We start from the raw sequence: 24,213 nt of genomic DNA, 5'->3' as shown, positions 1-24,213 counted from the left end.
CTTACAGTCTTCTTTCTGTTGCAGATATTACGGCGCCATCTCCACCGCCGTCCGTGCCATCGTAAGTACCGGTCGGCTTAATGTCCCCATAAATAGCTCCAGTTGTTATCGCAGGGAAGCGCAATCTACACAGCCAAGAGCTTTTAGATATATTTTTTCTCATTCCAAAAATACCGGACGGACACCAGAAAGATAATTGATCACAAGAATGTCAACTAATCGGTGACTTTGCGTTCTTAATTGACTAATGGTTCATCTCACACCCGCCAGTAACGCCATTGGTGGAAATGTTAATGGCATATAACTCAACAGCGGTTTGTGTTCTAAGACTACCAGAAGCAAGGAAAATATCCTGGTAAAGGGCGCTTCGGGACGTTCTACAGAGTTGTTTTCATTTTGTGCACGATTTTGATATTACGTACTGGTGATTTTCATCAGAATTACAGAAGTTGATGCCATCCAAAAATTTTTTGTTTTGTCCTATGTGTTTGGGGACTGAGTGGGGGCAGAGTTGCCCGAATTACCGCACAACTGCTGTTCAACATTTGACATTTGGCTTGATAGCATCCTGTTCACGGCATCGTAGAATCAGTTTGTATATCGTTTAATGTTTCTCATCTGTATCATCTTCCCTACACCAATTTATTATTAAATTCCAACACAGTTATGGGGCTCTGATAACAGACATACCTGTCTTGTGAGACAATATTTATGTCCTCTGTTAATGTTGTCTGGTAGAAAAAAAAAAAAAAAAAAAACGGTTGTCAGGGACCGCCCCAAGACTTGGTTCTGGGGGCGGAGATCAAAGTTCCTTACTTTCTCTTCCCTGTCTCAAATACAATTTTCTATCATTCCACCTTTTAACTACTACAGTTGCTAGGATTTAAAAACATAGTAGTAATAGTAATGATAATGATTATCTGTTTACATTGAAGCTAAGTACATTACTTTAGCATAACTTGGAAGCATAATAATTTGCACGATGTAAAATGAAAATGTGCACCCAATACTGTCAGTATTTAACGTTTAGTTATTCATACTCTCCAGACCTGTGTTCACAAACGTGATGGACGGCCATGTAAATGAGAAGAATGTTGTTTCTTTCAGTCCTTTCCGCATACGTTTAGGAAGCGAGTGTTTTTTTGTTTTGCTTTCTGTGGTGGAGGGAAATTCCGTTTCTGCCTTGCATTGATAAACTTTCTGTGATTTGTCGAATACACGTGTTGACCGAAGAACAGTCTGATTAGCAGTAGAAGCCTGTGAGTCTGCGCATTTACTTGGCGGGAATGTTCTCTGCAGCCCGTCTGTCCTCAGTACCATGAGGGCTGAGCCTCATGGGAACAAGTGAAAAATTATCTAAGAATCATCGAAATGCATACACGTAAACACGTTCTTAGCAAAATAGGCTTAATGAAGGATGTTGGAAGAGTTGGTCATGGACCCCACTGTTGTTCCAGCAGTCATTTGTTGGTCTTGTCTGTGGAAGCTAGGAGCATGTGAAACTGCGTGGGAACCTTTAATAACCTGGCAATAATTCACGTAAGAAGTGGAGTAGCAGCGACCGTATGATGGCAACTATGCCATCTGTGCAGCGGGCTGTCTGACCTAGTTGGGAGACAGCGTTTCGGGACTTCCAGCGCCGTGCCAGGTGTGTGTGTGTGTGTGTGTGTGTGTGTGTGTGTGTACGCGCGCGGTGCGCGCTTCACGTGGGCTTTTGTTGCCGGTCCGCTTGCTCTCTTGTGCGGTGCGTTCCCTCCTGTTGTACACAAGGGTCGGGGACCTTGCCCTGTTGCAATGCTGTGCACATTGCCTGCGTCCAGTAGAAACACCTCAGGTTGCATCACGTCCAGCATTCTACAGAATTGGAAAATTATTTTTTAAGTGGCGTGCAGAGATAGTGGAAACAGGTGCGTAAAAACTCAAGTTCTTTTGTTCTTCACGAAGCTCCACCTCTTAAGCAGTAAACAGGGTGGGGACTAAACACGCCTGCGTCGGGTGGCTGTACCCTGACAAATAAAACCTCGCCCAAGACAAAAATTCTTGTTTTACTGATTAAGTACGAGGGTGAGTCAAATGAAAATCTTAAATATATTCAAAATATTATTTATTGCACAGAAGTGGTACAAAGCTGTATCACTTTTCAACATAATCTCCCCCATGCTCAATGCAAGTACTCCACCGCTACTTTTGGTAGTCCGCGCAACCACTCATGCACCGCGTGGCGTACCTCTCCATCAGAACGGAACTTCTTTCCTCCCATTTCGTCTTCGAGTGGTCCAAACATGTGGAAATCACTTGAGGCAAGGTCTGGTGAGTATGGTGGATGAGGAAGACACTCAAAATGCAGGTGTGCGATTGTTGCAACTGTTGTATGGGCTGTGTGGGGCCTTGCATTGTCATGTTGCAAAACTACACCTGCTGCCAGCAATCCACGCCGCTCTGATTTGATTGCAGGCCGCAGGTGATTTTTTAGGAGATCAGTGTATGATTCAGTGGTGACAGTGGTCCCTCTAGGCATGTGATGCTCCAAAATGACGCGTTTTTCGTCCCAAAAGAGTGTCAGCATAACCTTCCCTGCTGATGGTCCTGGTGATGAGGAATGGCGCCATTCCTTGCTCGCGCTCTCTGTTTCCGGTTGGTGGAAGTGAACCCAGGCTTCGTCCCCAGTAACGATTCTTGCAGGGAAGCCATTACCTTATCGTTCAAAGCGTCGAAGTAGTTCTTCACAAGCATCAACACGTCGTTCGCTTATTTCAGGAGTCAGCTACCGTGGCACCCATCTTGCAGACACTTTGTGAAACTGGAGCCCATCATGCACAATGTGGTGTGCTTACCCATGACTAACCTGTAAACACGCTGCGATGTCACTCGGCGGTTTTCCTTCACTATTGCTTCAACTGCTGCAATATTCTGTGGAGTCACAACTCGTTGTGCCTGACCTAGACGAGGAACATCTTCAACTGAAGTCACACTATTTGCGAACTTCGTACGCCATTCTTAGACTTGCTACTGTGACAAACATGCATCACCGTACTGAACCTTCACTCGTCGATGAACTTCAATAGGTTTCACACCTCCACCACACCTCCACTACGCAAAAACTGAATAACAGAACGCTGTTCTTCCCTGGTGCAAGTCGCAAGTGGAGCGACCATCTTTATACTGATACTGCGACGGTATGTGTGCATCTGCACCTACAGGACAGTCTGCACTCTGTTTGTAGCACGCTTACCAACTTACGTGATAACGGCGAGAAATTTCAATTTGTTACTACAAATTTAAGGTTTTCATTTGACTCACCCTCGTAGCTGGTTAGAAGTCAGTGTGTCGTGATTGCTGCTAGGGAGGTTGCCTCGGTTACCGCATTAGAGCTGTCTCCGTAGAAGACATTCAGATTCCAGGTCTGTCAGCACAGTCATAACCATGCAATGGCCCTCCTTTTCCACTGCAACGCGATTGGAAATGATTGTACAAAAGTAGCAATGTTTAAGCAACCCTCGGTATTCGTACGACGTTCACTAGTACCGGAAACATATGCGATCAATTTTTTGAAACTCGAGGGACGTAATTTTTTTATGAACTTTTGATGTAATCACAGGGGAAACTTGGTAATTCCGGCGTGTGTACTTTTTGGCTCTGGTTACACGCTAGGTCTCCTGTAACTCTTGTGATGACTTGGAAGTACTTACATCTTTGAATTGCGTCGGGGTGATTCGAGTGTCTGAGTTCCGCACTGATCTGAGAACCCTGCTGGCTGGTATTATTTTTGTTATTTGTGGATCCAGCTATGAATACTTACAGGGTGCTGTTACCACAGCGTATTTCGAGAGGAGTTAATGCTTATCGTTTTCCCCTTTTTTCATATGTAAAATGATTTGTTGTTTGCGCAGTAGCTTCTGCTGACAATGAATTCACTCACTGAATGGCCCTACGGGATGATTCCTGCCGTGTGCCAGCAGCAGGTCTTTCTCGGAGTGGGGTGGGTGGGTTGGTTGGTTTGGGGGAGGGGACCAAACAGCGAGCACATCGGCCTGATCGGATTCGGGAAGGGTGGGGAAGGAAGTCGACCGTGCCGTGCCCTTAGATGTTTGTCATGAAAAGGTACTTTGCAAATGTATTAGTCTACCGTTCAGATTAATAAACGGGACACCACTCTTGTTTTGTGGATAAATAATCTCTTTTGTTACAGCATACTGTTTTTGAATTGTGATATTCAGAGTGATTTTACTATCAGCGCCAAGTATACCGACTCTGGCTTGGAAAACGTGAGAGAGAGACCAGGTTATTTGCTGACCTTTCGTAAACAGTGCCCTCTGATAATAAGGAATCGTAACTTCTGAATATACAGTAACCATTATCTTAGTATGCAGCAGAAAAGCGTACTTACTTCTACGTTTGTAAAGAAAGAAGTGCCGTAGTGTACTACAGATGCAGTTAGGTAGGGCAAAGGGTAAAGACAATAGTCACCTTGGATATAAAGTTGAGAGGCCGCTGGTGTTTCGTACGAGTTTCTCTCATAATTTCCTTCAGTCCCATGATGTACAATTTAACATCTTATCTTGACAATCTAAATTTTTTTTTTTGTGACTGACTTCCGTTCTTTTTCTGACCATGCCATCACAACCATGCGCACGTGTAACCTCTTTTACAGCGTTTTATGCTGTGTCAGTCACGTGTTTCTCCTAATCTCATGGTGGATGGTTAAAAAATTTTGTTTCGTCTGAATCACTATAATATCTGATAGTGATTTGTTTTTCCCGTATGCTTGTTTGAAATTTTAATCGTTGTTGTTCTAAGGTTGAGGAGGATCCATTGACAAAGTTAATTGTATAGCATGCAGCTTATGTGATATTATCTGTTGGAGACAATGATTCGTGGAAGAGTAACAACACAAAACGAAAATCTCAAGGTCTTGTGCTTAATTCGAAATAGTCACACTGTGTGTAAAACCCTTTTGTGTGAAATTTTTTGTACACTGTGTTAATGAACTGTTGCAGTTAATGATTTCTCCAATTATTTTACTTTCTCTGCTCTCATTACGTATAACTTAAGACCATCCATAAACGTGTCGGTTCCCGACTTAACTTTCTTCCACAATCATTATAATGGCTATCATTCTAACATTTACGGGTGACGTATGTTATTCAGAATTGCGAGACGAGCACAACCACAACCGGGTTTTTCTCCGGTTGTCCAACTGCTCTTATTTGGTATCTGCATTAATATACAATTTTATGTGGGCGAGAAGAGGGTAGAGATTGTAGACATACATCTCTTTGGGGAGATAAATGTCGCTGGCCAAGTATTGGTAGTACGATAATTACTGCAACCATGTCCTCCTAAAACTTTTTAAAATGACGGTATTACTACTTTTAAATGGGCCCCCAAAACCGGCTTTCCATAAACCGATTTCCTAATAGGGCTTGTTTTTGCTCATTTAAACAGTCACCGATCCTGAAATGGGGGTTTGGCTCCTGTAATCGATTTTTGTTCTGTGTACGTGTTGCACCACATTTGAGTCGCAATAGTGTTACCAGGTTTGCTACATACGTAAATACTGATATATTTGCTCAATTAACAAAATCGATCTGCCTAGCAACAAACCTGTATCCTCGTTAGCCGGACGAATTTTGAATTGGTATACCCTCTCGCTTTTAATGGCAAAAGCGCTCCAGCAGAGTCAGTGGCTGGTGATCAAACTTCAGCTAATTTTATTCCCAGGGAATAATAATCTCTCTTTATGCATTGGGAAGTTTTCAGTTTACCGAGTAAGGTGGCTCCATGGTTAGCACACGACTCGCATTAGGGAGGACGAGGGTTCAAACCAGCGCTCGGCCAACCTGATTTAAATTTCCGTTTTTCCCCTAATTGTCTTCAGACAAGTGACGGGATGGGTCCTGTGAAAGGAAACGGCCGATTTCCTTCTCCGTCCTTCCCTAATCTAAGCATGTGTTCAGTCTCTAATCACCTAGTTGTCGACGGGACGTTAAACACTAATCTCCTCCTCCTCCTCATCTATAATGCTGGGGTAAAAATTGTTCAGATGGGCTTAATGTAAAAGCTTGGCTTTCGTCAATTGACGGGTAAGGTTTTAAATGTCGCTTCTTGAACACACTTTACTCCTTTGATTGCAGTATCGTCCATTAGGAAATCTTACGCTTCTTTTATAATTATGAAATGAAACGTTGCTGTTTACGTCGCTTCACCATGACGACTATAACGGAAGGTTTTATTTACAGTCAAAAGTTCCTGTAAAACTTCCGTTGCTGGGAAAACCAATTTTGACCACGCTAGCAAAAGCACCCTAACGTGTACATATAACAGCGAAAAAAGGGTTTCCGAAATTCGATTTTCGTCTTCCGTAAGTTGTGTCACATCTAAATGTAGTACATCACATCGTTCTTCCCTCTGTAATGGAATGATAGGTAGTAGGTAGCAAGCACCCCAGGGGAGGGGGGGGGGGGGTAATCGTGTGTTTACAGCAGCAAGCGGCAGTACCTGTTCCAGTCGGAAGAGTGTAGTTGCGCCTCTACACAAAGGCTCGCTGCCCTGTTCCCACTGGTCGCCGACACGCCGCGCCGTGTATTCATACGGCACGGAAGGCAAGTCTAGGCATGGGAACAGCGCCGAGGGGATCACTGATTCACCGCAGCTGCGTACGCACGTGCGAAGTTAGGATGTCGTATGCCAACAATGAGGCTTCCTAAATATTCGGCCGAGCTGTTGGATATAGTAGTGTACCGGAAGGGGTCTTCGTTGGACGGTCATAAGGAGCTGCCCAAGAATTTGCACTAAATTTCCACTTGCTGTAATAAATGAGTCGTCCTCAAACGTGGATGACTGTAAGATAATGTTTGCAACAAAGAGCAAGAACTCTTTAGTATCTGATTACGACAATAGTGGTTAATATCTTGAGTACGCCACGTAAGTATTCAGAAGAAGGTAGTATAAGAAACTATATGAAATGGGGCGATGACGTAAAATCACTTATTACAGAAAGCGAAAGGATCATAAAAATTCACTTGAAGGGTTCTGAGGACGTGCAGTGCATCTGCAAATAAACGTAGTGCGCCCGTTTCTAGAGTACTGTCCTAGCATTTGGAGTCCTTATGAATCAGGCAAGGCGACAGATGCCGAAAGAAATCAGGGACATGCTGCTAGGATAGTAACAAATCTTAACGAAAAATAATACGAAAGTGCTCTGGGAAATTAAATGGGGTCGTAGAAAGATGACTTATGTCTCGCGAAAGCTTGTTGGTTTAGATGAACGTATAGGCAGTCAGTCAATTTTCCCTACCTCAGCGCGCGAATAGAACCGGAAAGGAAATGGGTTATTGATACAGTGTGCCCTCTGCTATGCACTGCATTTTAACTCGGGGAATGTATACGTACATATAGAACTACAGTCAGTTCATGGAGACCCCAACCAGTGCGCGAAAATGACTACAAATTTCGCGGGATACATGTAAAGAATCAGCCTCAGGGCGCATGAAGCTGTAATTTCATACTATGTTGGGAACCTGCTTCTTTGCTCCCAGGAAAAAATAACACCGCAAACGACTTAGTTTTCTTTCCATAAACAAGAGAAAAATACCGATTTGTATCGGAATACAAGACGTGAAGCAAACGCTTGGAGCCAGTCACAACCTTCAAATATCCAGGGATAATACCGCAAAGTAACCTGAATAGAACGAAACTTAAATACCAGTTTGTGGGAGCTGAATAGAAGTCTCATAGTTGTCGAAATGTCTGAAAAAGGGAGATGCACAAGGGGACGCTTACACTGGGATCATTTCTAGCGTATTGCGAATGAATTTAGATATACGCTTGCGTGAACGTACCAGGTCAGTACAGCTCTTACGGAAATGCAACCTTTGTGATCAGGGAATTTACACAGCAATATTTGGAATAAAGGCGACCTTGTTTCCCCATAACTCTGTTGCTTGTGCTTGGAGGAAGACTGTACAAAAATTATACTGATAGAACCGTCTGTTCCTCCGAATGGATCATGATGGGTATTCAGAGGTAATTCGCTCTCACGCTGCTTGCGAAAGGGAGATAGTACCGGTACAATGCGGTTAATGGAAGCTTCCGGAATATTTATGTATATGTATCCTCTAATAACTTACCAGAAATTGAACATAGACACAAATGTTCTGTCAGTGTGTTTAGTGATGGATTAGGCCTATATATACTGCATACTTCAGTCACGCGTTCTGTGGTTTATGAGATCCACACAGGCTTTAGAAATAGTTTGTTGACGGGTTGACAGAGTTTACTCCGGTGCGAGAAGCCTAATAAGAAAGTGCAGGATCTGTCGCACAACGTCGACGACATGACAGGCTCTGTAAATAAAGTATCAGATCTTATAAGTCAGCAGACATAGCTTCTCCAAGTGAAGAGTGGGTATGCTTGCGAAGCAAGTCTTTGTCACATCGTGCCCTTTAATGTAAGATGCTACGACATTCTGTAGTTAGTGAAAAAGTTTATTGTCGTTCGCTGTTCCAGGAAACAAAGTATGAAATGTTTTTATATGTCATGGGTTATAGATAACTTGAGTTCCAGATAAGATTTTACGATTTAGTAATTAACAGCAATTTTCACAGAGCTCTTGTCTTTTAGCATGGTCCCTTTGTTCCTGCCGGTCCACACTTTCTCGTCAGGGACAGAGATAAATGTGAGGGGACCAGAAGTTTCATTTTAGAAACACATCGTGTGTCGCTCTCTCTTCCAGGCGACCCCCCGCACACGGCTGACAATGCTACTTCGTATAACACAGAGCCGCATTATGCCAATCCTGCAATTTTTCACCGCTGACAGAACTGTGATGTTATCCAAATAGTGGTTAGTAATCACACAATGAAGCAGTAGTCTGTGAAGCTATTCCACAAGAAAACACGAATGATCTCTAAAACACAAAAGACAAAAGACAAATCAAGCAAGTATGTTCAGTACTGCAGGATTATGCTTGTGCACGGTCGTTCATGTTAGTACAAAAAGCTACAAATTTGTGTGGTTATTTCCCTGTCAGTATATACTGGCATTCGCTTCATGTGCACTCGATACATCCAAACTAATACTGTTCAGTGCTTAACATGATGTGCAATATAAGCAATGAGTCGCAGATTCTGAAGGTCAGTGGACGAGAAGCGGATGTTACGCAAGTAACACTAACGGAAGGCCTATGGATAATTTGTTTGGGTCATGGAAAGAATTCAAGATAGCAGGGGATTATAAACAAGCGCTGCAAATGTATGGTGCAAGAACGTAATCCAGAGAAGATACAGCTTGATTTAATAAGTTGCTCCGAAGGATAAACGGCGACGCAACACACTTCGAAACTCAAGCTATGGACGATTATGATGGTGTCCTGACGACGTCAAACAAAATAGCCTTCGTATATTTTCTTGTTTTCAAGTCGTAACGACGGAATCAGTTTCCATTACAGAAACTTAAAATGCAGATCGTGCTTGGTGTTGTGTGTGAAATGATATTGAACAGCACGTTTTCTGTAGTTAATGCCAGTGTGAGATCAAACGTGAAAATCTGCAAACAAAGTCTGCAGAGTATACAATGTTTTAACCAGAGACGTTCTTTTTTTCCGTGACGCTCGACGCAGTACTTTGACATCGCAAGGATTAGGTAGCTACTTCTTCCTCCTTTTCTCTGTCTTTTATTTATTTTTTAAGGGCACTACACAGAGCCTGCACTGCATAGTTCAACGAAGTTACGGTGTGCTGCAGATCGTTCATTGACGTTTGTGAGAGCATTGTATTTCTTATCAAACCCCGAAGCGCCCTGGTTGACTGATGAACGTCATTCTAATAAACATGCTAACAAGCTCTGAATCACTCTCGCGCGTCATCTGCTATGCACACACAGTAGCAAGTCATGTAATACGCGAAAACATAATCGGAAGCAGATCAAAGTATTCCTTAACCTCTTTACGGTTTGCGCCCACATGTGCTCGTTGTTGAGTTTAGGCTGCGTGTTTTTTCCCTAGCCTGCGTCAAGAACAGGTGAGCCATCTCCAACGATTTGTGTACGCGGAGAAACGCGCGCGTGCTCGCCTCCCTCCCTCTCTCTCCCTCTCTCTCCCTCTCTCTCTCTCTCTCTCTCTCTCTCTCTCTCTCTCTCTCTCTCTCTCTCTCTCTCGCACACACAGTTGGGGAGGAGGGGGGTGACAGTGGGCTGGCGGGGAGGGAGACTAAAACACTTGGTGTCGATTCCGGGCGCGTTTTAATTAGCTTAAGGCCGAATGAGTTTACTCAGTATTTTGAAGAAGTGGCGACCATCGATGTTTCCTCGCAATACAGTATTTTCAAAATAATATCGAGAAACTTTCTTCAGTAATACCGCCTGTGATTTCCCTCGTGATTCCGTTCGAATCACTGGGTATCTATAACGTCATGAGCATCAGTGGTACGTTAAGGGCTAGTGACTTTGTGTCGGTATCAGCTATCTAACTGATTTGGAAAAAAAGACAGACCGAGCTGTAGTCTCACTGTTGCAATGTTGTTAGTAGCGTAGAATGAATGTTGAGAGGTTTGACGATGTTGCATACAAAAATTTTGAAAATGCAGTAACTGTGCTCTAGTGGTTAGCACGCGTTTACACACAATGTTAGCAGAGACGTATATTCTTGCTATTTCGGCGTCGGTTGTGAAAACGGAGTTTCGGAAGTCTATTTGTGTGTTTTTGCTGTGAGTATTGTGGAAGTAGAAGTGGCGGCGCCTCCCGTGTGTCTCGACGTTTCTCGGCGGCTGGGGATGCTAGTGACACAACCTGGCGGCGTGGTTTGCCGGCCAGTGCGAGGCTTTGGGGCTTATCGATTGGCGTGCCGGGGTCCGCCGCTACAGACCGCCCTCCCTCCCTGCCTGTACACGGCCGCTCGCTCGCTTGTCTCAGCTGCGCTCCGGGTTGACTCGTGCGATTCCGTGCCTCTCAGCCGTCTTTCTGCTCACACCAACGAAAGCAAGAGTCCCAATAAAAAAAAAATGCTCAGTAAGGCAAGGCAAACGTGATAAGTTTATATGATACACTAAGCCCATTTACTGTGCTTACGTTACGAGACAAAATTTACTCTCTCGAGGTCTACAAGAACCGAGCAGCATCTTACGAGCTATTGTGAAAGATGTAAACGGACCTCTTACTCCTAATGTTTTTTTTTCCAGGTATATAATTAAATCACCAAACGTTTATTAATCCATTTCATTCAACGCTACATTCAATTAGCGGAAAACCCGCGTGGTTGCTCGCATCTCGCATTAAACTGTGTTCATGGACACACTTTAATTTACGGTATGGTGCTAGTAATGTTTCGTGTAGCGGTCGATTACGTGCTCCCCTGTTCCATTTACCGGCGGTACGACTGTTATGCTTCCGCTTTGTTTCTGGTGAGTCCAGTTTGGAGACAGGTGTGATAGAGCTCTCAACATTTGTCTGTGCCCTGCCAGGCTCCTAATCTCTTCATAATTGCTGCAACTTAATCCATTTGAACCTTCTTTCTACTCGAGAAGCCCACAGTTTTCCCCCGTCTCTCTCTCTTCCTCCTCCATCACAAGTTCGACGGTGTCTCGATGCCTCAAATGGTTCAAATGGCTCTGAGCACTATGGGACTTCACATCTGAGGTCATCAGTCCCTAGAACTTAGAACTACTTAAACCTAACTAACCTAAGGACATCACATCCATACCCGAGGCAGGATTCGAACCTGCGATCGTAGCAGTCGCGCGGTTCCGGACTGAAGCGCCTAGAACCGCTTGGTCACTCCGTCCGGCTCGATGCCTCAAAGTGTCATACAAAATTGCAACACCAAAAAATAATTAATGTGGAGTACTGAAATTTGAGGTATACATCTATGTAGGCAACGTATTCAAGTTATTAACATTGCAAGATCACAGTTTAATGTAAGCGCGAGATAAGCCATTGCAAATGTGAAATGCTGGTAATTAATAACCAGTGTAACCGCCACATTGTTGAATGCAATCATACAAATATGCATGCATTTTTTCCGGGTGCCGGACGTCAGTTTGTGGGAAGAAGTTCGATGCCTATTGCACTTGGTCAGTCAAAACAGGGACTGTTAATGCTGTTTCTGGATGATACAGTTGTCGTCCGAGGGTGTCCCATATCTGCTAGCTTAACAGCGGTATGTGTGCGAGCGTTGCCCTGTTGGTAAATACTCCCAGGAATGCTGCTCATCAATGGCAGCTCAACAGGTCGAATCACCAGACTGACTGACAAATTTGCAGTCAGGTTGCGTAGGATAACCAAGGGATGCTGCCATACGAAATCGCACTCCGAACCATAATTCCAGGTGTCTAACACACAGATATGTTGGCTTCAGGCCGTCAACCGGTCTCCTCCTAACGAACATACAACGGCCACTGGCATTGACGCAGGCCCAGCTGTCACCAGAGAACACAACTGACCGCGCCCGGTATTGTTGCGAACGTACATTCTCGTGATCGACGCTGCCAGAGTCGTGTGCAGTGGCTACATTCCTGCGTAGTCTTTCTACAGTACCGCAGAAGGAACATCCAGTTTCTCATAGCCATACTAAACGGCCTAGTTCAAGATAAGTGAGGTGTTGTTGATGGCGTCCTTCTCGCCTTAAAGGCATTCTTGACTAACATCAACTCTCCACGTTCATTGTTAAAGGTAACGAGCACTCACAACCGTTACGGCGTGTATTTAACCTGATTTACACCCTCATAGTGGCCCTACTGGTGCTGCTCTCAGGCTACTGGCGCGAAATTTGAATAGACAGTCCTTCAGATGTAGAAACACGCCTACCAACTTTCGTACATGTCGCACGAATTATTGTTGGTGTCGTGATTTTTTTCCCCCGCAGTGTTTTAACCGGTCTCTTCTCTTAGACTAGTTTGTTCCACAAATCCTCCCGTATGAGTTCGTATCTCTCTAACTCTACCATTGCCGCCCGAAGTGGCCGAGCGGTTCTTGGCGCTACAGTCTGGAACCGCGCGACCACTACGGTCGCAGGTCCGAATCCTGCGTCTGGCATGGATGTGTGTGGTGTCCTTAGGTTAGTTAGGTTTAAGTAGTTGTAAGTTCTAGGGGAATGATCACCTCAGAAGTTAAGTCCCATAGTGCTCAGAGCCATTTGAACCATTTTGTTCCACCCTCTCTTTCAGTGTACTACGATTACTGAATATTATTCGAAGGAATCTCTACGTGGCGTCTGTCTTTCCTACTGTAAAATTCTTCAATCCCCGTACGTGTTCATCCATATATATTTAGTGGACGTGACTTTCTCGTGATTGGCCGTTGTGTTGTCAAACAGTAATGGCTATGTCTACCTATTTAGCGCGATAGGCTGCACTCTTGAGTGTCGAGAAGCGACTAACAGTACGAAGCGTCGATCCTCAGCGGGATTCCTGATTTTTCACTAGTTCTCTAGCGTTGTGCCTTCTCTGTATGCAGTGGCGTGATGTAATGCGAACGCAGTTTCGAAGTTTGTTATGGAAGGACTGGCGGTGTTACGATAGTACAGCGCTCCGTAGGCGAGTGTTGCTGTCGTGTTGTACCGCGGGCAGGTCGGTCACTGTTCGGACCGTTTGCGAAGCAAAGGCGAGCGGTGCGTGACGTCACGCAGCGCGGCCGTGGGAAGCGCTCTGCACCACCTGGCGGCCGCTTCCGCCGTCAGAAAAACTGCACTGCTGTCCCCTCCAGCTGCTCTGCACTCACCCCGCGCTCGCGCTGACCTTATTCGAGTCGGGTTTAATCCAGGCGTTGCTCCTCATGATTGCGCAAAGTTCCACCCGGTACAATTGGGTCATTTGCTCGCAGCGTGCGCAGCTAGGTGTCGGCAAGGTGGCGCGACGTGTTATTATTTGTTAACACAGTCTGGTCGTTGCTCGCAATAATTATGTGGTGGTGCTGCTGCCAGTAGTTAAAACTTTCTCAACATAAAACTTCATTTCGCCTTATTGTGTGTTCATACAATTGATACCATAAAACTCGCACGTGCCCGTGTTTTCCAACACTGAAACTTAATCCACTTAACCAGTGAGGTCACTTTAATGTAACCCATCAAGTTGCCTCTTTTATTGTTAATCGATTTTGAAGAACGAAATGTGAATAATAGGCATACTTTCAGAGAAGTGTGAAGATTCGGTAAGTCGGATGGGGCCCCACTTAACCATTTTATCATAATTCGCTAATTCATTACGAACTCCTGAAACTACTTAGACTGAGTTAGGCGGTTTTTCTAGGTAACAGCGTGTGTGGACATTTGCTGTTCATTGTAAAGTAATTAATATGACACCGTTTTTTATCGATTTTTACAGTTTTCTTGATGTTTTCCTTGAGACAAAATTCCAGTTATCACTGTTCTGATACTTGATACAGAACTAACATATTCGACTTCGAGTGCTGACATAGTGGTGTCAAAAATATATAATCTTCCAAGATACTCAGTACCCAGAATTTTTTTTTATTGATCTCGTGTAACCTGCCACGTCGTCGCGAGCTTGGATATTCATCGTGTTTCCACTGCGCTTTGTTACAGATGACCAGCGTGATGACACTGTGCTAACATCTAAGTTACGTCGCCTTCGGCGAGGTAAATGTCCCAGCTCAGTAGTTTAAATCATGCCATTCTCGAGCAGAGGATACACACATTCCTCAGTGTCTTCCCCAGAGCAAAGTGACTTTTTGCGTGACTCTTTATAGCCAACAGTGATAGTATAAAGATGATACTGTTGTACGATATCAAACTTCATCAGTCCAAACAAACCGACTGACGCATTAACTGTTACGCGAATGTGGTTTCCGTAAACGTTTTGTATATCGACACAATTGCAAGGGATGATTGCTTGTTGTCGGTGTTAGGGAATTAGGTTGAAATGGCTCTGAGCACTATGGAACTGAACTTCTGAGGTCATCATCACCCTTGAACTTAGAACTACTTAAACCTAACTAACCTGAGGACATCACACACATCCATGCCCGAGGCAGGATTCGAAACTGCAACCGTAGCGGTCGCGCGTTTCCAGACTGTAGCGCTGATAATGCGTGTGAAATCTTGTGGAACTTAACTGCTAAGGTCATCAGTCCCCAAGCTTACACACTACTTAACCTAAATTATCGTAAGGACAAACACACACACACATGCCTGAGGGAGGACTCGAACCGCCGCCGGGACCAGCCGCACAGTCCATGACTGCAGCGCCTGAGACCGCTCGCCCCGCGCGGCAGGGAATTAGAGACAGCAGCAATTCTCAAACGGATATTCCGTGTCCCACGACCTCTTGTTTACAAGCTTTTGATGTTAAATTCGGATTGTTGGAAAGGAACAGAACACGATTAATTTTTCACGTTAGCGGCAACATATTCTGCTTCGGAATTGGTGCTACTCGTACGTCCGGAGCATTCCCGTATCGCGTGCGAGACTTCAGAAAACGCTCTCCGTACATCGTGACGCAGACTCGATGTCCTTCAGCGGCGATAATTAGCAAATGCCTGGTGTGGGTACCGCCGTGTCCGTGAACTGACGCGTACGTCACTGTAACCAGTGTCGCGTCTGAGTTCGACGATGGTGTTCCTGTGCGAGTGGAGAGCCACGGTTGTTTCTGTCCTTAAGGTAAAGAATGGAGCAAGGGTAGCGATTTACCTTTTTTGTTTGTTACGGACGTGCAGAAAGCATTTGAGTGTGTTGAAAGGAATAATCATTGAATTTCTAAAGATGGCATGGTTAAAATGCAGGGAGGCAAAGCTTATTTACAACTTATGCAGGTAACAGACCAGTGTAGATGAAGGTCTCGAAAAGGGAGCAATGGTTAACCGGAAAATGAGATATGGTTGCAACCTATCGCCAGTGTTGTTCATTCTGTACATAAAATGGTAAAGGATACAAGAGAAAAAAACTGTTGCAGGCATTAAAGTTCAGAGAAAAGAAGTAAAAACTTCGCGGACCCCCTGTAACGTTGTCACAGACGGCAAAGGACATGGAAGAGCAGTTGGATAAATGAATAGTGTCTTGAAAAGAGATAATAAACAGCAGAAACAAAAGTAAAACAAGCGTAGTGGAATGTAGTTGAGTTGAATCAGCTGATGCTGAAGAAATTAATTTGGAGACGATCACTAAAACTAGCAGACGATTTTCGCTGTTCAGACAACAAAATAACTGATAATGGCCTAATAAAGAAGATATAAAACGCAGACTGGCTGCAGCACGAAAAGGATTTGTGAAAAAGAATAATTTGTTCAAATACAAATGTGTTAGAAGATTTTATGAAGATATTTGTCCTGAGCGTAGTGTTGTGTAGAACTAATAGGCATTTGAGAGAAGAAAAAAGCGGAAGCTTTCGAAATGTGCGCTACAAAAGAGGGTTGAAAATTACATGGTTAGGTCGTGTAACGAGTGAGGAGGTACTGAATCTAAATACGGAAAAACAAAAATGTACGGTTCTAGGCGCTACAGTCTGGAACTGCGCGACCGCTACGGTCGCAGGTTCGAATCCTGCCTCGGGCATGAATGTGTGACATGTCTTTAGGTTAGTTAGGTTTAAGTAGTTCTAAGTTCAAGGGAACTGTTGACCTCAGAAGTTAAGTCCCATAGTGCTCAGAGCCATTTGAAGCCAAAAATGTGCGGCGCAATTTGAGTAAAAGAAGAGAGTGGTTGACACGACACACCCCGAGGCATTAAGGTTTGTTAATGAAGGTAAGTGTGGACGATAAGAAATTGTAGAGAGAGACCAAAGAATGAGTACAAGAAGCAAATTCACATGGATATAGATAGCAGCAGTTACTGGGAGATGATGAGGATTGCAAAGGAAAAGGTAGCAGGGAGAGTTATCAGACCAGTCATCGGACTGAAGTAAAAACGACAACAACAACCACCACCACCATCATCAAATAACTTGCCTAAAACAGTCTCTTTAAGCAGTCTTTAATATTGTCACGTAGGAGGAGGTTTATTAAGCACCTGCTCATACAACAGCGCGGAGCGAACTGCCTCCGGCCAGAACACATACAGTATATATACAGCTACAGAACATTCCAGTACAAAGATTCTTGACATTTGTGGATACTTCTAAAATGTACTCGAACCGAATACAGAAATTAAAATTGTACAGTCCAGGTGCGTTTTGAACTCACGACCCTCCGTGCAACAGGTTAGTATCATAACCACTACACCACGGTGCTACACAGCTTCTTCTGCGACACTATAAAACGGATTGTTGGAAAGCATTGTGAAAAGGTGGAACTGTTTTATAGACTGCCGAAGCACCAGCGCTTCAGGAAACGTAACAGCACACACAACACTCAGGACTGTAGTTACACCGTTGTCTTTGAGTAAGTAGAAACCTGAAATGATTCTGCTCAACACTGTAGCGGTTCGACAGTTCTTGAAATGAACAGTGGTTAATTTTTTGTTGGGATGTGTTAATCACTCGATGTTCACCTCACTGTTTGTACTGGAAAATGGAGAAAGCTATGCGTGTTAGCAGGAACACTTTCGAACATGGTTTAACAATGCGGCCGTTAGCGAAGCTCTCAACCAAAGCTACAAGTAAAGTTTTCATTAGTCGGGGGTCAATATACAATAAAAGTCCGGTAATTAATCATGGTGATCTTTAGTTGGGAGCTTCCTTCACGTGTCGGTTATACTGGCTGTGCACATAAGGACCTGCCCGCCCCTGCCGTGGTTCTTAACCAAATCTGGCGAGAGTCAGTTGACCGAATGAACAATATTTTCTGATTTCCGTCCATAATGCGCTGATTTAAAATTACGTTAGTCCACAGAACTTACTACTGCTGTCTGCAATAAACAACATTGTTTTTATGTGCCTCCCTCCTCGCCTGCACAGTGAGAGAGTATTTTAGAGTTTGTGTGTTGAAAAATTTTAGGCCAACGGAATAGACTTTAAAGTTGGCGAAAATCAGAGTTACGCTCTCGATAGCAATACTGACTGCTTGTCACCCAGCTCTAGTGGGCTTAAGAGCGGCCATTTATCTGACAGCGGTAGCATGCGTGGAGGAGGAGAACTCGAAATGAATGATAAGGCACAAAAGGGGGAAAAAATTCCACGCGTATCATCCATCACCGACAAAAGAACGAAGGGTATCGTAAAGTGTGGAACGGTGTGAATAGTTTTGACAGGATTGTAGTCTTGGTGACCGCTCACGCTTAGCAATTGCGTTAAGATGGATGGCAAGGAGTCTCTGGTTGACAGAAGGCTCGTCCACGATGTCGAAAAGTGCGTAAATAATACACATTAGCAATATCTTTCCGATATTAATCGTCTGATTGAAGATATAGGCACACAAACTGTCTATCTTACATTTCGACTACTTAACAAAATACATGTTAGCTATTTTCAGTGCTCCCATATTATTACAGTGTGTAATTAAATTGATTACTAGTTAGATTATCACTCCTCGTCTCCAGAGCGATAGTAAACATGGCGTACGAGTAAATTCCTGCTTTGCCCAGTATAAAACTGTGCGTAGGCATTAGGGAGTTCTTTAACACAGGCGTATTTAAATGCTCTGCCATTGGTTAAAAAGCGTCTTAACCCAAGTAGTCGGTGCCGCAAGTCGACTGAAAAGTGTCGAATTGTTTTCCACCATTTGGCATATGCTGCCGAACCATGGCATTGGCAATTCTATCTGCCTTTGCCATGTGAATGGTAGTGCGTCAACGATAGGGTTTCAGTTTTGTTGGCAGAGGCTTCGAAGCAGTTCATACTCGACTTTCAAGTCCGTTTAAACAGAGTTCTTTCTCAGAGAATCAAATGATCGAGAACTTACAGTTGGGATATGTCCCAAGAGAGATTTCCTTCTACAAGAAGGTCGATAGCAAATTTCAACCGAAATCTAGAGGGCCACTTCAAAATTAGTAGATGGGCTATTGTGGTACCTACGTTCGCGTGACTGATTTTCGTTTTACGTCTGCAAATAATACTTGGAGAGCAAGATAGGCACGCTCTTTACTCTGTTCAGGCGACACGCGTTATACGACGATGAACAACGATGAACGATCGCAAGCGAGCGAATTGGTCCGCAGACGTACGTACTGTTAATACAGTAGGAATGCCTATTTCCTAGCTGGCATGCCAGATATTGTACCTTAAAGAGGCATTATCATCATTGTCACTCGGTCGGTGTGTAATGTGGGCCTTAAACTGGTAGTTCGTGAACGTTTCGCATGAGAAGCATTGCTTGCGGAGGGTCCACGCGTGTATGAAGTGAACGAGAAATGGCTTGGAACTGAGGGTTCACTGCAGCGTTTGATTTCAGTAAACTAAGCTATTGTAGAAAAAAATTGAGATGATCAAATGATTAGGGTTAAGCTGTAGCAGTAATTAAAAATAAAAGCAAAATTAAGCGCAGAAAGATCAGTTCCATTACTGCTAAGTTAACCGTAATATTACTAGAAATGTGGTTAATTCACTTCATTCCGTAAGGATTTGTTTTTTCGGTGCAGACACGTACTGAAAGGACTCCAGTGGTTGACCACAAATCACGGCCACCTTCAGAAAGCTGGGACCAGTCTTGAAGAGTTTACCCTCGGAATGCCAGATTCTCCTCATTGTACACGCCCTCCAGTCAAACATAACCCCTACCCACCAGCATTACTTTCTCGCACAGTATCATTGATGGTACCCAGGTATATAGGGCTTGACGACCGTAAAATTAGACGTAAGATAATTGCACGAAACTTATATTGTGATAGTGTATTATCGTCGTCATTTAGACCTTACATAGAGACTAACAAAACCATGCATAAACCCGGAAATAATTAGTCTTCGATACGTACGATTCGGTTCATTGGGAAACTTACCGCATACTTCTGTGGGTACCTGAAGTGGTACGGTTTGCCACTGTGCACATAAAAAAAGGCTCTGAGCACTATGGGACTTAACATCTATGGTCATCAGTCCCCTAGAACTTGGAACTACTTAAACCTAACTAACCTAAGGACATCACACAACACCCAGTCATCACGAGGCAGAGAAAATCCCTGACCCCGTCGGGAATCGAACCCGGGCGTGGGAAGCGAGAACGCTACCGTGCACATCAAATCACAGTACTTTTATTGGAGCGCTATGTGCATGTTGCAGGTCGAACGACGCTGAGTGGAACATCAAAACATTCCCTAGTGCATTTCAAATTACAGTATTCACCTAGGCCGTCAGTGGTGTAGGACGGAACGGAACAGAAAGGTCAAGGATCCTCAGGAAGTAGTTCTGATTGTTGATACTGACAGAGGACGATGACGTCGTTAGCATGATCAGAAGTTAAAGTTCTCACCTCGCTCTCTCGTGTTACAGTTGGAGCATCGGTGTCTTCTTAAGCTTAATTTTATTGCTCGCTTTATTTTCGTGGCTGACCCTGAAAGTCACACTTCTGCTACAAGTGTTCTCTCTCAAGAAATATCAGAGGAAAACATTTACCTTTTACTGTGCTAGGGGAGGCGAAACGGGTATAGTCCACATAAATAACAACACCGACAAGTTTTCCTAGTAGCGTGGAAGGTTTACAGTATGAATTTTGCGTTCGTAATTATTAAACAACACTATCATTGCTTGACCCTTAATGATTAATATTGACGAGCGGTCAGTCATAACCCCCCTTTTACCGTTAAGGCCCAGGCTGAGTGAGATCTTCACAATAACCCCGTCGAGTACGAGGTCCTCTTTACTCAAAATAGGGCAAATTTATTTTAAGACTAAAAATTACAGTATAAAATACACTGAGAGTCTGCTGCAATTTTTATTGAAGACAACCGATTTCGGCCCAACGTTAGACCATCTTGGGGTATCTTGCGCCGAAAGGAGAAAACCAGATAAAACATGTGCACAGTTCTAGTACATAACCATTAGGTGTATAGACACCACATGTAGGCCATTTTATGTATGAACTGTACACACATTTTATGTGGTCTTCCCCTTTTGGTGCAGGAGATTCGAAGGCAGTCTGATGTTGAACCGAAGTAGTCTTCAGTAATAAAAGCGGTTCAACTGTGTATTTTACAATGCAATTTTTAACCTTCCTGCAGGCTGTTAAGGACGGCCTACACTTAAACTTCACTGCCGGATGCCCTTCCTGCCGCCGCAGCCGTCAGTTAACCTAAAGCCATCGACAGATGGACTGTGATTTCCAACGTCAACGTGAATGTATCGTGATCATGGTGGTGCTGAACGCTCAGAAACGATGAGACTTGGGCACACTGCACGTTTTCTCCACGTGGTATACGCGTTCGCAGCGGCTGTGTCTGGCTCGCACCTCAGTGTTAACGAAATGAACGGGCGTTAAATTTCTACGTTGGGCCAGTTAAAACGAACTTCGGCTGCCTTGTGCAAGCGCTAGTCAGGTTGTTCAATCTGTAAACTAAAATCCTCAGTATTCATGGACACGTAATACGGGAGAATGGCAAGTACCATGTGCAGTCGATAAGGACATCAGCTTATAAATGTTCCATTACAAATAGTGCGATAGAGATTTGCAATAGTACTCTTTATAAAATAAAAATTATTTTATCACTCACCTTTTAGTAAATGCGAAGGTCATTCTCACTTAATCACAGTTGCTAGACAGTAGCAGAATCTTTAACGCACTTGAAATACAAAACTTGTAGCAAGAAAGCGCAAAATATCTTATTGCAAGTAGTATACTCTGTCATGTAAATTAAGCCAACTGATCACTCACTCCTCAGAAAGGCGCACTTGCATTTGCATAACATCAAATATTGTGGAACATGCTTTTACCAAAGTAGTGAGAAAGTATCAGAACCTATTAGAAAACGCGAAGGCTAATAAAAACAAATTGTATCCAGTGAGACGCGAACTAGCGACCCATCACCCGGTACTTCACAATTCTTCGATTCAATCCGTTGCGTTATACCGACTCAGAGGGGTATACGACCAAATATTGCGCCTTACCACTCCTGAAAAATTTAATCGTGCATAATTTATTAACTTACATTTAAGTATCACAAGCTATATCCAGAACATGCAGTTCTTATAGATCCCCAATTTGCCATTGCCGTGAAATGGCATACTTAAATAATACGCAAGTGAAGCTGATTCATTAAGCGTCAGTATGACGTTTCGCGTCATTTTATTACAACAAATCACACAGTTAACGACGGGTATTCGAGAATCAGTTTGCTGACGCTTAGAAACGGCAGGCACACACATGGGCTTCAAATGAAAGCAAATAAGACGCCTAGCTACTCTCTACTGAAGAGAGATTGTGTGCATGTGTCGTGTGTGGCGTTTTCCCATCTGATTGACCAATGTTCAAACGCACGTTCAGAATATCTGTCGTGGGTAGGTGTCGCCCTGCACTTCCGGAAAGATTCCAACGTGCTTTTTCCACAATATGACGTCAGAGACTCAGGCACGCTCAACGTTCGAAAGCACGGTCTGTGCGACTGGATTCGTGATTTCCTGTCAGGAAGGTCGCAGTTCGTAGTAATAGACGGCAAATCATCGAGTAAAACTGAAGTGATATCAGGTGTTCCCCAGGGAAGCGTCCTGGGACCTCTACTGTTCCTGATCTATATAAATGACCTGGGTGACAATCTGAGCAGTTCTCTTAGACTGTTCGCAGATGATGCTGTAATTTACCGTCTAGTAAGGTCATCCGAAGACCAGTATCAACTGCAAAGCGATTTAGAAAAGATTGCTGTATGGTGTGTCAGGTGGCAGTTGACGCTAAATAACGAAAAGTGTGAGATGATCCACATGAGGTCCAAAAGAAATCCGTTGGAATTGCATTACTCGCTAAATAGTACAATTGTCAAGGCTGTCAATTCAACTAAGTACCTGGGTGTTAAAATTACGAACAACTTCAGTTGGAAGGACCACATAGATAATATTGTCGGGAAGGCGAGCCAAAGGTTGCGTTTCATTGGCAGGACACTTAGAAGATGCAGCAAGTCCACTAAAGAGACAGCTTACACTACACTCGTTCGTCCTCTGTTAGAATATTGCTGCGCTGTGTGGGATCCTTACCAGGTGGGATTGACGGAGGACATCGAGAGGGTGCAAAGAAGGGCAGCTCTTTTTGTATTATCGCGTTATAGGGGAGAGAGTGTGGCAGATATGATACACGAGTTGGGATGGAAGTCATTACAGCATAGACGTTTTTCGTCGCGGCGAGACCTTTTTACGAAATTTCAGTCACCAACTTTCTCTTCCGAATGCGAAAATATTTTGTTGAGCCCAACCTACATAGGTAGGAATGATCATCAAAATAAAATAAGAGAAATCAGAGCTCGAACAGAAAGGTTTAGGTGTTCGTTTTTCCCGCTCGCTGTTCGGGAGTGGAATAGTAGAGAGATAGTATGATTGTGGTTCGATGAACCCTCTGCCAAGCACTTAAATGTGAATTGCAGAGTAGTCATGTAGATGTAGATTGTATTTTCGAAGACGTAAATCGGGGACAAGCGTAGCATTCGGCTAAAGGAGCGTGTGAAACCGCCTAAAAACCACTCCCAGACTGGCCGGGGCACCAGCCACAGTCTTTAACCCGCCGCGTGGACATGGGTCTGGTTCACCGTCGTCTCTCTCAAGCTAGAGCGCAACGCGCGCGCACACACACGCGCACGCGCACACACACACACACACACACACACACACACACACACACACACACACACACACACACACGACGGCGAATCATCTGTTATTGCTCAGTCTGGCAAGTTCAGATTAACGCTTGTTACCTGCACAACAATAATACTTGTATCAGCCATCCGGTATCTCGCACGCTCGCGTGCCTGCGAGGTAGCTAGCACCTGCAGGGAGCAGATAGCGCCACGTCACGTCACGTCACGTCGCAGCGCGGTTGCGCCACGCTGCCGCCGTAAAGGTTTTACGCAGCACTTACAGCGTGTCCGGCAGTGCTGGCTGTGCCTACCCGATCCTCCCTCTGCCGCGCGCCCCCCTCCCCCGCCAGTGAGGTCGGCACAATCGAATTATGCAAATGCGGGCGGCGAGGAATCCAAGGCCGGCGGTGCGTGCCGCGTGGAGCGGCGCGATTCGCAGTCCTCCCCTCCCCTCCCCTCTCCCAGGCGACACATTAACCTGTCAGCGAGCTATCTGCAGCCTATCGTAAACATACTTACTTGTATTTCCCGCTCTTCACTTTTATTTCCCGCTCGGTAATAGTTATAACGCCTGCCTCCGTCACTTGGGTCGCTAACGCACGCTTGTGCGGTGTCGCTCGACCCAG

At 44.3% G+C, this 24,213-nt stretch overlaps 1 protein-coding gene across 7 annotated transcripts in view; it reads left to right on the top strand.

Moving 5' to 3' along the window:
• LOC126282160 (AF4/FMR2 family member lilli-like) overlaps positions 1-24,213 on the top strand; it is an 896,885-nt gene that overhangs the window by 799,538 nt on the left and 73,134 nt on the right. For all 7 annotated transcript variants that reach the window (XM_049981677.1, XM_049981681.1, XM_049981679.1 and 4 more), the window contains one exon: positions 25-61. In XM_049981677.1, coding sequence (XP_049837634.1) covers positions 25-61 — 37 coding nt within the window. The remainder of the gene's footprint in view (positions 1-24; positions 62-24,213) is intronic.

Source organism: Schistocerca gregaria, chromosome 7 (genome assembly GCF_023897955.1).
Source record: "Schistocerca gregaria isolate iqSchGreg1 chromosome 7, iqSchGreg1.2, whole genome shotgun sequence".
NCBI lineage: Eukaryota > Metazoa > Arthropoda > Insecta > Orthoptera > Acrididae > Schistocerca > Schistocerca gregaria.
The sequence above is the reverse complement of the archived record's forward strand: the minus strand, read 5'-3'. Positions and strand labels throughout refer to the sequence as shown.